Raw genomic sequence first — 14,186 nt, 5'->3', positions numbered from 1 at the left:
TATATTTGGACACTGTCATTATCATCCTCTTAATAGACATTTCATTAGGGATTTCTGAATGTACGGTGAAAGTGCAAGTTGCCATGGATACCCAGGTGCTTAAGTACAGTATATTAAAATGGTGCTGCCTTCCAACCACTTACATAATCACCGGTCTGTAATGGCCTCTGCTTTGTGGCCATAAGCAACATATTGTGTGATCAACATTGCCCAGGACTTTAAAAGAGCCCTTCTGAGCCATTAGGCCTTATTTGCCTTATTATTATTATTATTATTATCATTATTATTAGTTGTAGTAGTAGTATTTGGGGGCTTGACTTTACAGATCAGGAGTTGTTCTTGTGAAACATTTGATTGACAAAGAATGAATAGGGGTATGCTTTATTTCATGAATGTGGGTTTCTTTATTTTTTGAAACATTTTATTTTCTTTCTTGCAAAGTGTCAACAGTATTAGATTTAATGTGAGACGAGGGAAGTCAAAAGAATAACAACAAGGGAAATCTAAATGCTACTAGCGATGCCATGAATGTTGTGCCCATTTTAAAAATTTTCAGGAAGGTAAAGCTTTGTGTGGCGGATTTTTAAGCTGATACTGATTTTACTCATTCTTAGTTCTTTTTAAGCACTACTATTGGCAGAATTCTAATTACAGTGATCCCTCGCCACTTCGCGGTTCACTTATCGCGGATTCGCTATTTCGCGGATTTTCATAATGCATTTTTTATTTTTTTATTTTTTGGTGCATTGTGCTCTGCATTCTGATTCGCTAAAAACTCACTCCCGCTTCTTGTATCAAAACATGCTACGAATTACTGGAAGGACTAACGCTTGGTCGCTTAGCAACCATGGTGCGAATGGCCACTGAACTTAAGCGAGTAGCTGAGGAATGGGACCCTTTGATGAGCCGTTCATTACAGTTCTCCAACGTAATCGATGGTGGCATGTCGGTGTACAAGGATCTTTTTGCAAAGAAGAAAAAAGAGCGACAACAGCTGCTTATCACTATGTTCTTCTCCCGAACAAACACACCTGCACCGCGGGCTTCAGAAGAAGAGAACACTGCAGAGCGCAGTCAGGATGCAGCGGCCCAGTCTGAAGAGCAGTGAAACGGCCTACACGTCAGTCACTGTATTTGTATACATGTAATAGTTGCTAATTGTAAAAAAAAAAAAAAAAAAGTTTTCTATTTTGCGGATTTCACTTATCGCGGGTCATTTTCGGAACGTAACCCCTGCGATAAACGAGGGATTACTGTAATTATTTATTGAAGAAGCAGAGGTGACGTCACAAAGACAACTAATTGTTATAGCATTATAGAACAAGACTGTGTGCAAGGTGCTGTTAACCGTTGGGTTTATCCTTCACTCCTAAAGAAAATAGACTCTTAATTGACTTTTAAATTTGTAAAATAGATAAACAAAGCAATTATTTTGTGACAGCCTGAATAAACAGCAGGCAAATCGGGGAAATATTTCCCTTTTAAATATTTTCCAACAGCTTTAGTCTTTCATTTGATTTCATCTTCAAAGACCTCACTCTTGTGGAAAATGGCCATATTTAAGTCTTCACTGTGTCACAGTGTCCACACTGAAGAGTGTTTGACATCACAACCTGCTAGTGTTGTATGGTTCATTCAGTGCTGGAAATTTTTATTTGTGCATCCAAAGAACTACTGCTCAAAGCCAATTAAGTTGAAAAAAATGTCGACCTCAATCATTGTCCAGTTTCTAGGTGCAACTTGAAATATCCCTAATGCTCAGAGTACCCGGAGATTAGTCAGTTTAATGTCAAACAACAACTCTCAAGCTATTCTTCTCACCATCTTGTGTGATGAAGGGATACGTAAACCAACTCTGCCTGTCTTTATCTAATTACCCCAAAGCAATTCACTTTGTCCCAACCTTGATTGAAAATGGATGGTTTCAAAAGTCTCTGTAGTTGTGTGCAAACCGCTGAAATCGCTGCGTTGAGATGAAATGGAAGTCAACATCCTCCGCTTCCGTTGTCATGACGCTCCTGCTGCTCTTGCCAAGGTTGGTAACCAGCTGCCACCCCCACCCTCCTCGCTGTACCCACTCCACATGTCTGTTTCTCTCCCCCGTTTTTCTGCTGCCACCTCATCAGTGCGCTGGTGGGCTTGCTTGTATCCCCTGACCTTGGTAGCAGAAACCCCCAGAAGAGGAGCCATGGAGGGAATAAACACCTGAGGGGAGAAGGCACACAATTGTCAGAAATATGAAGAAATGGGCATAACAATCCCCCCTTTCCCATCCCATCTCCACCCAACCATCCTCCACCACTCAAAATGTGTCTGAGGAGTTCTGTTGTCTAAAGCCTTTGGTGCATAAAGAGAAATGGGAGAAATTACTTGAATCATGTTGATGCTTAGAGCAATTAACAGCAGTTTTTTAACGTTAGCCCCTTTTGATTCCCTGCACTACAGCCTCCGACTCCGCCACGATTGTTTAGTGTTTATCGCCTCCGCCTTTGAGCTCCGTCGGTTGACACTAATGAAAACACTACATCTTCTGGTGTGTGTTGCAGCTCTTAATAATATCGTGCAGCTGAAATATGCCTCAGCAGAGCTGCAGAGATAATGTACCATTCAGAGTCTGCTAAATCATACTAGTGCACAACGAGCTGGGAGGCAGAGTGGTCCTTAACCCGTATTATACTACTACTAAACACATGTAGACATGGACCGGTCAGCAGTATCAAACAGCATCAAGGATATGTCAGTGTTCCTACTATTTAATGAGATTTCAGAGAAATTGCAGAAGTGACCTGAACCCCCCACTACTCCCCTTCCCCACCTGTTGCTTTGTAGCACTGGCTGAAAAAAGGCTTCTGCAGCTCTTCTTGCATAAAAGCAAGCAAAATATGTTTTGGTTATTTATTAATTTTTACAGTTAGGGGAAAAACAACAGAGATGGCAAAACTAAGTGTTTGCTCAAAATATGTTATTCTAAAAAAACATGTGGTATAGCTAGCATTATTAAGCATGTAATAATCATGAGATTAATTGTAGCTTTTTGTTTACACCAAAAAATAAGTAATGTAACGAATATATTTTTTAAAAATGTGTAAATACATTTAAAGCAGAATCTCTTCCATGCTCATAGTTTATTTGATTTTGTTTACAACTTTTTTTTTTTCTACTATAGAAATGCCCCAGACCTCTAAAGATAAAGAAATAAATGTCCCCCCCCACCTCACTCCGCTTGCATTAACGCTCTCAGGCCCATGTGGCTCGGCAAGCTGGTGGCAGATGGACTAGCTTTCCCTGCATCTGCTGTGTGCAGACTGGGGGGCTTTGTACTCTTGCTCTCGTGGGGAAGACCGGGGCTTTCTTCTTGCCAGTGGATTCCTGTCTGCTGGAGCGTCTAAGAAAAACATCTGTGGCATGCAAGAGAGAGGGGGAGAGAGGGGAAAAAAGTGACAAAAGAATCGGCAAACACCATTAGCCCCTAAATGTTCCATCTCATTGCCTGTTGTGTATTGTTTACAGTGGGGTGTGTGTGTGTGTGGGGGGAGAACACAGTGCATCACATTTGAGTCCACTTTGGACGGTCTTGTAAAACATACTCTAGTGAATCAGTTTAGATGGCAAAATCAGGTTGTTTCACATCTTTAAAAGCACATTTTGATTTCTAAAAATAAGAAAATGTTAGAAATATTCCACGTCTTACCTTTTTCTCTAATAGTCAGTAAAAAGTTTCTTTTTTTTAAAGGCCTATCAAGGCATCATAAATGCAGATGGTGATCCTTACATTGTGACAAAGGAAGTCTCAAGCGTCACTTTAAAATTTTGTCTCAGAGAAACTGCATGCACGCTGCATGTGGTGGTCTCCCCGTGCAGTTTTCAACCTTTGTAGTACCCCTCCCCTTTCAGATTCCTCCAGAACACCCCCCACCACCTCCTCCTCCACCCACAGCCCCCGCCCCACCAATCCCTCCCTCCTCTTCCTCCTCTTTCCTTCTCACTATTTCTTTGCCAACTCTTGCCACCCTCCGCCCCCTCTCCTCCGCTCCCAACGACAAGCCACGTCCCCCCCACCACTCCCACCCCCACCCCATCCCTCCACCAGCACCCCTCCTGTCCTCCTCCTCCTCCCTCCGCCCCCTGCCCCCCCCGATCAAGCCACTGGTTTTTGTGTACTATTGGTCCTCAGGCGTCAAAACAATCCAGCGGGGCTGCCTGACTTGTTTTAATTAGGCAGCGCTGAAACGGCAACTGTCTCTCAGACGTGACCAGGCAGAGGTGCTTCTCCCCGCGCACTACTGTAAATACGGCCGTAAATACTTCTCTGGTGATGTCTTTGACAGTAAGCGCCAGCTAGTTGCCCTCTCTACATTTTTTTTCCTCTTTTTTCCCCCTCACTTTTCATTCTGTTTTCTGCGACTGTCTCTCCAGTTTTTTTGTTTTTTTTTGCTTGTTTTTTTGTTTTTTTTGTGGTTGGTTTTTTGACAGAGTATTGCCGTCAGGTTTCTAAGAATACTTCTTCAAATGCTTCTTACTGAGGAGAGTGGATTTCTCTCTCGTTGTTTAAAAGGTAGGTCATTTTCGTCTTTGCGACTCTATTTTGGCATGTACTTGGAGTGCTTTGTGACAGTGTGCAGGTTGGAAATGCACGGATGTGATGTTGCTAATTGTTTTTAAGTGCTCTTTACTTTCTGCTCGAGCTCAGCGTAGGACTCGGACTGACGCTCAGGCTTTCACTAATCCTTTTCAGATTCTTTACCCGCACACGCACACACACACACTTTGACCTACGCACAATCAGGACTGAAAAGAAAAGCTCAGAATAAAGCCAGAGACACATACCTTTGCGGCGATTGCACCTCTCTTAGCAGCGTCCCTCCAGCCCGCTTCTGTCTCCGAGCCCCTGTCTCAAAAACCAGTCCACATTTGCGAGCGAGTGAAAGAAACACATTTTATATATATATATGTATATATATATGTATTTTTTATCCCACTTTAGTAAAGCAGATGCATGATCGGAGCAGCGAGAGCACACGAGCAGAGAGCCGGCAAGCATCCTCCGACGAGTCGAAGCAGTCCACATGTGAACGTCTGCTCACACACTCTCTCTGGCGTGCGCACACACACACAGGACCCACCCACATGCAGGGAGCACCTGGACGTGCACTCTTGCACTCTTGCACCTAGAAAGCATGGATTTAACTGTTTTTTTTCTCTCTTTTTCTAACTTTTTGAGGGAATTAAAATAAATGTTAAGGTTGTTAAAATGAACCGTGGAAAGAAAAACTCAAAAGAATTAGATTTTTTTTTTTTTTTGAATGGAAAAAAAGTGAAGTTTTCCAGGAAATACAAAAATTGATCAGCAGCAGGCTGGGTAAATGACAGTCTAATTATATCCAACGTGGAGAGAAAGAACCCACCGTCTCTGCACACACACCCTCTGCGTTCCCCCCTCCCATTCTATTCCCTCTCTCCCAAGTCGAGCCTCCTCTTTTGGGCCTGCATGTCTGACCTGTTCAGGGGCCCCCTGTCTGTAATTGCCCCACTGACAACTGGAAATGATAGAATAATTGTCACGAAAGTCTCTTTCTTTCTTTCCTTCTTTTTTTTAATAGGGCAAGGGTGATTTAAGTATGCATGAATGGCACAGTGGCGGTGAGGTGGTGAGAGGAGGGGAGAGAGAGCGAGGAAGCAAGAGGTGGTGTTGGGGCGGGGGGCAACCAGGCGGGGAGGTGGTGGAGGTGGTGGTGTTGGTGGTGGTGGTGGTGGGGGGAGGCGGCTTGTTTATGATGCTATCCCCCATAAACACGGCTGAAGTGATGACACAGATAGTGTTGCCTCTTCACACGGTGACACCAGTCGAGTTGCGGGCGTCGCTGCGAGACACCCCTCGCCGCCGGTGGCAGAGGCGAGCTCTCTGTTTTCCGGTCAAGATCTCTGGCACTCCTCAACTTCTTCAGGTAAAAAAAAAAAAAAAAAAAAGAAAAAAAATGCCACGCACACTTCACTCTGTCCATCCCTTCATCAATCCATCCATCTATCCGTCCGGTCACCCACTCATCAATCTTCTGTCATCCGTAGTCGACTCCAGGCTCTTGACTGTGTTTAATGGCTGTGTTTTATTGCCGGGCTGCCTTCCCCCCACGTTGGTCGTCCCACTGTGGAGCTGTTCAGCCTCAGTCTGCGGGCTCTGTTAATCTGCTGCTTAATTAGTGCTGATGAATTGCTGTAGTGTGTGCATGCGCGCGTGCACGCGTCCACGCACCAAGGTGGATGTGTGATTGTGTAAATGTGACTTTTTTTTTTCTCTCTCTCTCTCTGCATTCATATTGAATCAGATGTTGCTACGATAATCACTGCTCAATAAACTAAAAAGAAAAAAAGGCAGATGCATTACCTGCATTTTTAAAATTGATTGAAAGAACAATTGTGTTTTGAAAGTGCTGAAAATTTTACTTGTTTGTTTGGGGAAAAAAAAAAAAAAAATCCAAACTCTTCAGAGCAGATGTATAGTTTGAAAAGGCGAGAGGTCACGAGACTCATCATTGTCGAAGCGCTAATTATCTTTATCAAAGGCGAGCGGGATCATTTGTTTACTTAAATATTGATGAGCATGAGCGAGGCTCAGTATTGGGCTATTGTGGGCATATTATTAACATTTCATAGGGCTTTGTGCAGGAATGCGAAAGGGACTCTTCTTCATAATTTAATACCCTAATGCATAATGAGCTATGTGATTAGCTCACACGGAGAATTGGCCAAACTCCATTTTGAAGGCAGATAATTTACATTGTTCTCCAGAGTCTGGCATATAATAGGTTCTTTAGCACAATAAAATTAAATGCTACACATTTTATATTTTAGCTTGCAAAACCCCCTGGCAGTATTCATGAAATCTTCCCTTTTTGTTGTTTTTCTCCTTCTTGAAACAAAACAACAGAATTTTTGAATTTTTTTAACTGAAACACATGTTTACCTCCGTGTTTTATTTAGAACGCTCACCGGCCAATTAACACCATTCATTAGCCGAGCCGCGTTATTTGTTTTGAAAGTTTAACCAATCACTTTGTTATGCTAATTGTGATGTAATTTAATTTGAGTTCCCCCCGTAATGATGATGCCGCTATTATCCACATAAATGATGCAGTTAAGCAGCACGGCCTCATTTGCATGTGCTTGAAGGGAGGGAGGCTAGAAAAGGAGCCGTATCACTCCGCTTTAATTTTCCACCTCTGTTCACTCCTGCCCTATGGGTCTTCCTGTCCTGTCGCTCGACTATTGATGATCAGCACTTTTATCAATTCTTTTTATTTTTTTTATTACAAAGCGGGCTTTTATTTGTCAGTGAAAGGATTCCCAGAGCCACGTTTTAGAGCTATCAAAATAATTTAAACATTGCTTGATTAGAAAATGCAAATGACTGTTTTAATCAGTGAACTGCGAAACGTTGACCTCGCACACCTGTTCACTGATGCAATGCTTTACTTTGATTTTATTTTCTTTATTTTAGCTTAACATTTGCATTTAAAGGTTTTTGATGAACCATGATCATCTTTATTTATCAATCTTTTTCTTTTTTTAAATATATACATATTTTTGTTATGTGGTTATAAATTATGATAAGCAAGAGTGAGACTTCTTTTTGCAATTTAAAAAAGAAAAAAATCTTTTAACCTTTCATGTGAAACGTGCGACTTATCCGAGGTTAAAGAGTTCTCATTATCTGTTTGCAATTTCCAAAAGAAAGATTATTCAATTTTTTTTCCTCCTGAATAACCCCCCCGTCCTGCTTTTTATGCTTCTAATTGGTTACATAAATCTTGTCTGGTATGAATGAGGAATGTTGAGGTGTTGTCAGGTGCAATCTTCGCCCTTATTTACCAATTCATTAAGATCTATCGATGCAGGACTGCTGAGGGGGAATGACAACATAAATCAGAGCCTGAGACATAATGGCCCTAATCAACCAGAAATAACTGGAAACGTCACAATGAGCTATGTCTCTGTAGCTGGAGCCGTCCGCTGGATCTGCCCCGCTGTGGAAAAAAAAAAAGGGGACCGGAGAGTCAAACCGATCCAGCTGTCATTACCTCCTCTGATTTTTCTCTGCTCTCTTCCCAGAAGGGAATTTGTCCATTCGCGTCTTTTTGTTATCCAGGTCTTGTTCCGCGTCAAAGCAGCTCAGTTGTGATCACTCGCAGAATAAAAAAAAAAAAAAAGAAAAGAAAACATCTTTTCTCAGCGTAATACTTCCCACACGTGAGGTTCATAAATACAGTTAGGTCGGAAGTGCCGCGCATTCACAAGTGCAACCTCCTCTACTCCTGATAAAGATGATTGGATGAGACAATGAGGCCTCTCCTCTTTATAGGTCAATTAGCCCTGATTAGGTGGGCCGAGTTAATTAACAGAATTGGCAAATATGCAAATGAGAGCAGACGGATCGGCCTTCGTCACAGTCTTGCTCACCCGTCTCCTGCCTCAGCAGAACGTAGCGTCTGACGGGGGGGGGATCATGTAAATGATATGGGACGAGCTATTCTCTCTCCTCCTCTTTTTCTGTTAGGAGTGTTATCTGCAGCATGCCCGTTTCTGCTGCACAAGGAATCACAGAACGTTTTTTATTTTTCATTTTTATCTAATATTTTTGGCACTGATCAGATTTTCCTGGCTGCTGCCAATTTTTCTTTTTCCTTGAGGTCTGAGCAGCCAATTACATCCATACACGGAAAACTGCATGATTCATAATTGTGAAGTACTCAGTGGTTTGAAAAGAAATTCAGATTTTTTCAGTCGGTTACCAGTCACATTCATGTTGTGTGTTTTCAGACTGAAAATGATGGGAGTTTGCATTTTGGATGTATTTAATAAAAAAAGAAAAGAAAAAAAAATTTTTATCAGGTGATGGCCAATCAGATCAAATCAAGAGAATAATTAGTCAATATCGATCAGTTGAAAAATTGCTTTTTGCGTATTCCTGCTTTTCCTCAAATATGCTTTTTGTGACATAGTCGTATCCATTGAATATACATTTTCCTTAAAACAGTATTATGCATATGATCCATGAATTCTTCTTGCATTTGATCATAAAAGGAACATTGTGCAGCTCGTACAATTGAACACGCAGTTTATACTCTTTCCTCCGGTTGTCTTTGTCACTTTTCTCCCCTCGCTCTGTTCTCCTCGGAACGCCAACTCCGACACATCCCTGCACATTCATTCAGGGACACTTCCACACTCTGGCAAATAGTCCGCCTTTTATCTTATTCCGTCTCATCTCCTCATTGTAAATAGAGGAGAATTAAGTTCTGAACATTCTTCACTGAATGTCTCCTATCACAGAACTACAATTTATTGTCGGGGCTCAAATGAAGAATTGAAATATGACTGTGGTTTTTTCTCAATGCAGGGCTCATTGGACAGGAGATAACCACATTTGATTCTGTTGCTTTGAATAATGTTAATCCGGCGTTTAAAAAAAAAAAAGAAAAAAAAAAGCAAAGTCCATTATTCACATTCAACGCTTTTCATTTGGCCCCCACTTTAGATTTTGTAAATATGATTTCTTCAGCCCTTTTCTTTCTTCCCCTCCAATCCCCACCCTCCAAAGTAATCTTTATTCACCGGTGAAGCACTTTTGAAATTCCTCTATCTGTGAGCAGAAACCATTACCGTACACAGGTTTATAAGAAGTAGTCATTAATGCTCCTTTATGTGGTCCTTTAGCGCCAAAAAGGAAGCTTTTAATTCTATGGTGTAGCAGCCTGACTTTGCCTTGCTTAATCCGAGGGTATGGTTTTTTTTTTTTTTTTCGTTTTTTTTGTTGTTTTTTTTTAACTAGAACTCCTCATTTTTCCATTCATACTCCTCGCTCTGAGCGTAGGAGAAATAGATTTTGGATCCTTTGACAGCTTGTTGCAAAAATCAACGAATAAACAACACAAACAAACACTCAAAATCAAGTTTTGTTGAATGTGTCGCCTTTTTTTTTTTTTTTTTGTTTCAAGCTGTTCCAAATTCATTTTTTTGCCTTTCTCAACTCTTTTTGTCAGCACAATGCGTGGCATTTTGATTTATTGAGCAATCTCAAGTATTAAATATGTGAGCTCTTGCCCTTGCACAGCTACTTCTTTATATTGCACGCACAGTAACTTATGGCAATGATGAATTAATTTCACTCAAGCACAGAATCAGTGATTATTTCAAATGGTAACCATATCTTGCCTTGATCAGAGAGCTGTGGGAAGTCATCAGACTGTGAAATGTAATTTCTATTATTATTTTTCCTTTTCTTGTTATTTTGATCTCTCAAACCCAACAAGAGATCCCGGCAGCCACCTGAAATGTGAGCTGATAACAAACGCACGTCTGGGATCGCAGGTTTACCGGTCACTTTTTGTTCTTTTTTCTTCTTCCTGTCCTGCCTCTGTGATGAAAATATTTTTTTGCAACTCATGCATATAGAATGAGCAAACGCAGAGAGTGTCATCACACCAAAATCGGATGCCTCGGAGATGAAACCGGTGTCAGGGCAGCAGTGTGTTAACACTGCATCACGGTAAATTCCTCAGTTTTCTCGGAGCAGACAGCTGCGCTCTCCCCTCTAGATGGATGGTCAGTGTCACGGTGTGTGTTTACGGCACATGATAGAGCAGGAGACAGGTCAGGTAATGAGGCTACATTAAGGGCTTTTAGAGCTCGCAAAGATGGAGCGCCGCTTCTTCTACCCTTTAATGATAGGTGTGTGAGCGTGTGTGTGGGAGTAAAGGCTCAATTTTCACTAAACCTTTGTTGTGTCACTTCTTAAAGGAAAACAATAGAATTTCTTCCAATTTCGGAGCCAAACGCCTTGCCCGGGACGTCTTTCTTGAATTGTGATGGAGCAGATTAGTTTTCAAGCTCCAAGAGGAAATATTTGTTGAAGCTAATTTGAGGCTTCACAGTGGACCTCATTAATACACATCAAAGGCATCAGTGGTTTGTAACAGCAGCAAATTTAGAGAAGAGATCAAGATTTGCACCGATAATGATTTTCATCGCCAATATTAATTTCTTTTGTTGTTTTGGCATCTACTGCAGCTTTTTTTTTTTTTTTTGGAAATTAAGGAATTACTATATTACTTAGAATTTTTTTATGCATCCAAGCATATATCTCTTGATGTAAGAACTGCATTATATCCTAAAAAACCATTTCAATCTTATCTCACTTCTTTAGCAGACGCAGCTATAGAATCTCACCACAGTACTTTTTGCAGAATATTGGGCCTTAAAAATCAGTTTTAAATTGTTTCAATGCTGTACGTGTTACTGCCATGTCTGAGTGGGTGTGGGTGTAATACGTCTACAACAATTAAAAACGCTAAAAGAACAAAGAAAATAATTACAAGATTATCTTGATTTATACAAAACATTTTTCATGAATATGTTATTATTTTTTAATATTATTATTTAAAAGCAGTAAAAATCTAAAAAAAAAACCTACAATCCTGAGACATTAAATTAATAAACAAAAAGACATTTTTTCACGTTATAAACTCCTTATCATCTCTATTCGGGCTCAATCAATCAATCACCCATTTCTAATCAATTGATTGGTCCATCTCTAGTGACGTCATCCAGCTACATCAGTCTCACTGTCCCTTATATTCTCCCCTCCATATGAGGGGGTGTATTCCCAGGTAATATCGACCCTGGAAATCCTTAGTAAGGCCATGTTGGCAGCTTCAGCCCACACACTCCGGCACACTTATTTTACCTGGGGGAGGTTCTGTGGCTCTTTCCAACCCAGTTGGTTCAGTGCAGTCTGAGCTGGGGTCAGAGCCCGTACCCCCTCAGACACAAACGCAGCTCCATGCCTCACACTGTCACACCCGGAGGTGCCGGGGATCATCACTATCTGCCTCTCGTGAGCATTGTGTGACAGTCCCATCACCCCCACAGTCAGATCCGCGGTTCGGTTAGCTCGCTCGCTCGTCGCCCCAGCCGCAGCCCGGCTGTGTTCCTAATTGACATTCTAATTGGCAGATTTGAATGCCGCCTTTTGATGGCTAATTAATTTATCTCACCGCTGTCATTAAGGTTAAAGCACCATCTGATCTCTGCGAATATGTTTTGCATATATCTGCATTATCAAAACTCCGCAGCTAGCAATAAACGCAGACGTTTCATTTTGGAGCGAGGAGATAAGATTGTAGAATCTTACACAAAATGTGAATTGTTCTTTTGCTAGGCATTAACTTTTCATATTGTAGTAAGCGGATAATAATAATAATAACAATAATAATAATAATAATAATAAAAATCCCAGCAGCAATTTTTTTTCTCAGTTTGCATGCATTCAGATGTTATTAAAAATCCTTATTTCCTCGTCTCATATATCTTCCAAGTTTTTCCGAACATTCCTTGTCGGTCTAGGAAAGAAAGAAAGCACAAAAAAACGGAGAGATCCGAGCTCCATTAGAATGTTCATAAAATGGTAGTAAAGGCAATCAGACAGTCTTTCTCTGAATATTTTAAACATTGGGCATGTAAAATTTATGCCTAATTTGAATACTTATTAGCCGGCTGATCTCGGCTGCAGCCTTGAGTTTCTTATGCTGAGATTCATCACCGGATTGGATGTCACATTGTGCCAATCCAAACCCCCCTCCACCCTCTCTACCCTGCCACCACCTCCTTTATTTTTCTTCCCACTGTCTCTCTCTCCGTCATCCGCCTATCCCCCCATCCCACCTCCCCTCGCCCTCTCCTTCCTTTTTCTCCTCCTGTCTTTTCTGTCTCTGTCTTTTCTCACCGCGTCTTTCTCCATCAGCAGTAAGCGGCTCGGTGTTAAACAGGGGCCCTGTTTGTTCACAAGCACGCCTTGTCCTGGCCTCTTCCCTTATTTACTTGTGTCCCGGGCAGCTGTCGCCCTGCTCTGTGTAATAGCTCAGCCCCTGTTTGTTCTCCCTCCGCAGATCCTGTTTATCCTGGCTGTGGACATCCTTTAAGGCCTGTCCTGTATCTGCCCCTTGTCAAACACACACACACGCACACGCACGCACACCTGCAAACACACACAAGGACGTGTCCACACTTCTATTAAAATGGTATTTACAGGCCAGAGAATGCACACGGTTGAAAAACACACTCGCATGCACGGAGCTTTTTCTCGTTTCTTTTCCATTTAAAAAAATTGGCAGATTTTTTTAAAAATAGTAGTTTAAAAATAAAAAAAGGTGCTCTGAATGGAGAGATAGTAAAATTGTGTGTTATACTATGTCAAGTGTCTGAGACTTTCCTTTATTGTAAAAATGTCGACTGATAGTGGAGCTCCTTTCTCTTACGGCAAGTGCACTTAGCATTAAATGTTGGGAATGATTATAAAACATTTATTACTAAAAAGACAGGAGGCTCTATGCATAATTTATGCTGTTTTAGCACAGTTATTAGTGAGATTACGTTCTCATTTTGTGGTTTCAGTTTTCCGTGTAAAAGATATCAAATTTAACTTTGAGGGGGTTTTTTGTTCCTTCTTTTATTTACAGTGTTTTTAAGTTACACCTACAGCAGTTTATTATTTATATAGCTAAATGTCATTCTGAGCTGTGCTGGATTTTAAAATAAATGTCACAGAATAAACAGCTGTGTAAGGTTTGATTAAAGATAAAAGAAAGGGGAAAAATGGGCCAATAAATGAAATATGAGCATCCTTTCTCTATGGAAGCCTGCAAGGCAGATTTTATTTAGCGCGAGCAGGGATGACAAACCCATTACAGTGTTCATCACCAGGACTGCACCATGTGATTTGGTTCCTCCTCTTCCTACTGCCCCCACTCCCAAATTTTAATTTAGCATGATTAGCTTTGCATCATTAGGCTACTTCTTTCAAATAGATCAAAAAGTGTGTTTTAGACCCTGCTTTTTCCTTTTCTCTCTCTCTCTCTTTTTTATAGATAAAACAGATACTAAGAATTGAGCATATTTTCATAATGAAACTACATTTTCTAAGTTAAGTTCAGCAATGATAAAATAAGATGCTTCAATTTTTAGACATTTTACTGAACGTAAACATTTTACATATTTAGATGCTCTTTCAATTTCTAGAAAAGACCAGGACATGCATGTCTTTGTATTGCTTCATTTACACAATGAATGCATAATTGCTCCTCCTGCAGCCCCCCATACCCCTCCCTCTTCTTTAAATGCTTTAATTTGCAAAG

The 14,186-nt window shown here is 41.0% G+C and overlaps 1 protein-coding gene and 1 long non-coding RNA gene across 11 annotated transcripts in view; one reads left to right on the top strand and one right to left on the bottom strand.

The window, feature by feature from the left end:
- Positions 1-14,186, top strand: part of foxp2 (forkhead box P2) — a 131,646-nt gene that overhangs the window by 49,975 nt on the left and 67,485 nt on the right. For 2 of the 10 annotated variants that reach the window (XM_044107681.1, XM_044107676.1), the window contains exon 1: positions 4,146-4,555. The exons of 5 other annotated variants lie outside the window; for them this stretch is intronic. Coding sequence is in view for 2 of the 5 variants with exons in the window: in XM_044107674.1 (XP_043963609.1) it covers positions 5,619-5,945 (327 nt within the window). In the remaining 3 variants the exon portion in view is untranslated. Of the gene's footprint in view, positions 1-4,145; positions 4,556-5,475; positions 5,946-14,186 lie in introns of those variants that run through there. 3 more of the 10 variants (XM_044107674.1, XM_044107673.1, XM_044107678.1) reach the window with 3 other exon arrangements.
- Positions 1,255-5,070, bottom strand: LOC122826146. Its single transcript, XR_006369740.1, has 3 exons — positions 4,828-5,070; positions 3,214-3,398; positions 1,255-2,205 (listed from the first exon to the last, which is right to left on the bottom strand). It is a non-coding gene; the product is annotated as an uncharacterized LOC122826146 (long non-coding RNA).

Source organism: Gambusia affinis, linkage group LG23 (assembly GCF_019740435.1).
Source record: "Gambusia affinis linkage group LG23, SWU_Gaff_1.0, whole genome shotgun sequence".
Taxonomy (NCBI): Eukaryota; Metazoa; Chordata; class Actinopteri; order Cyprinodontiformes; family Poeciliidae; genus Gambusia; species Gambusia affinis.
This window is presented reverse-complemented; position numbering and strand designations above follow the sequence as displayed.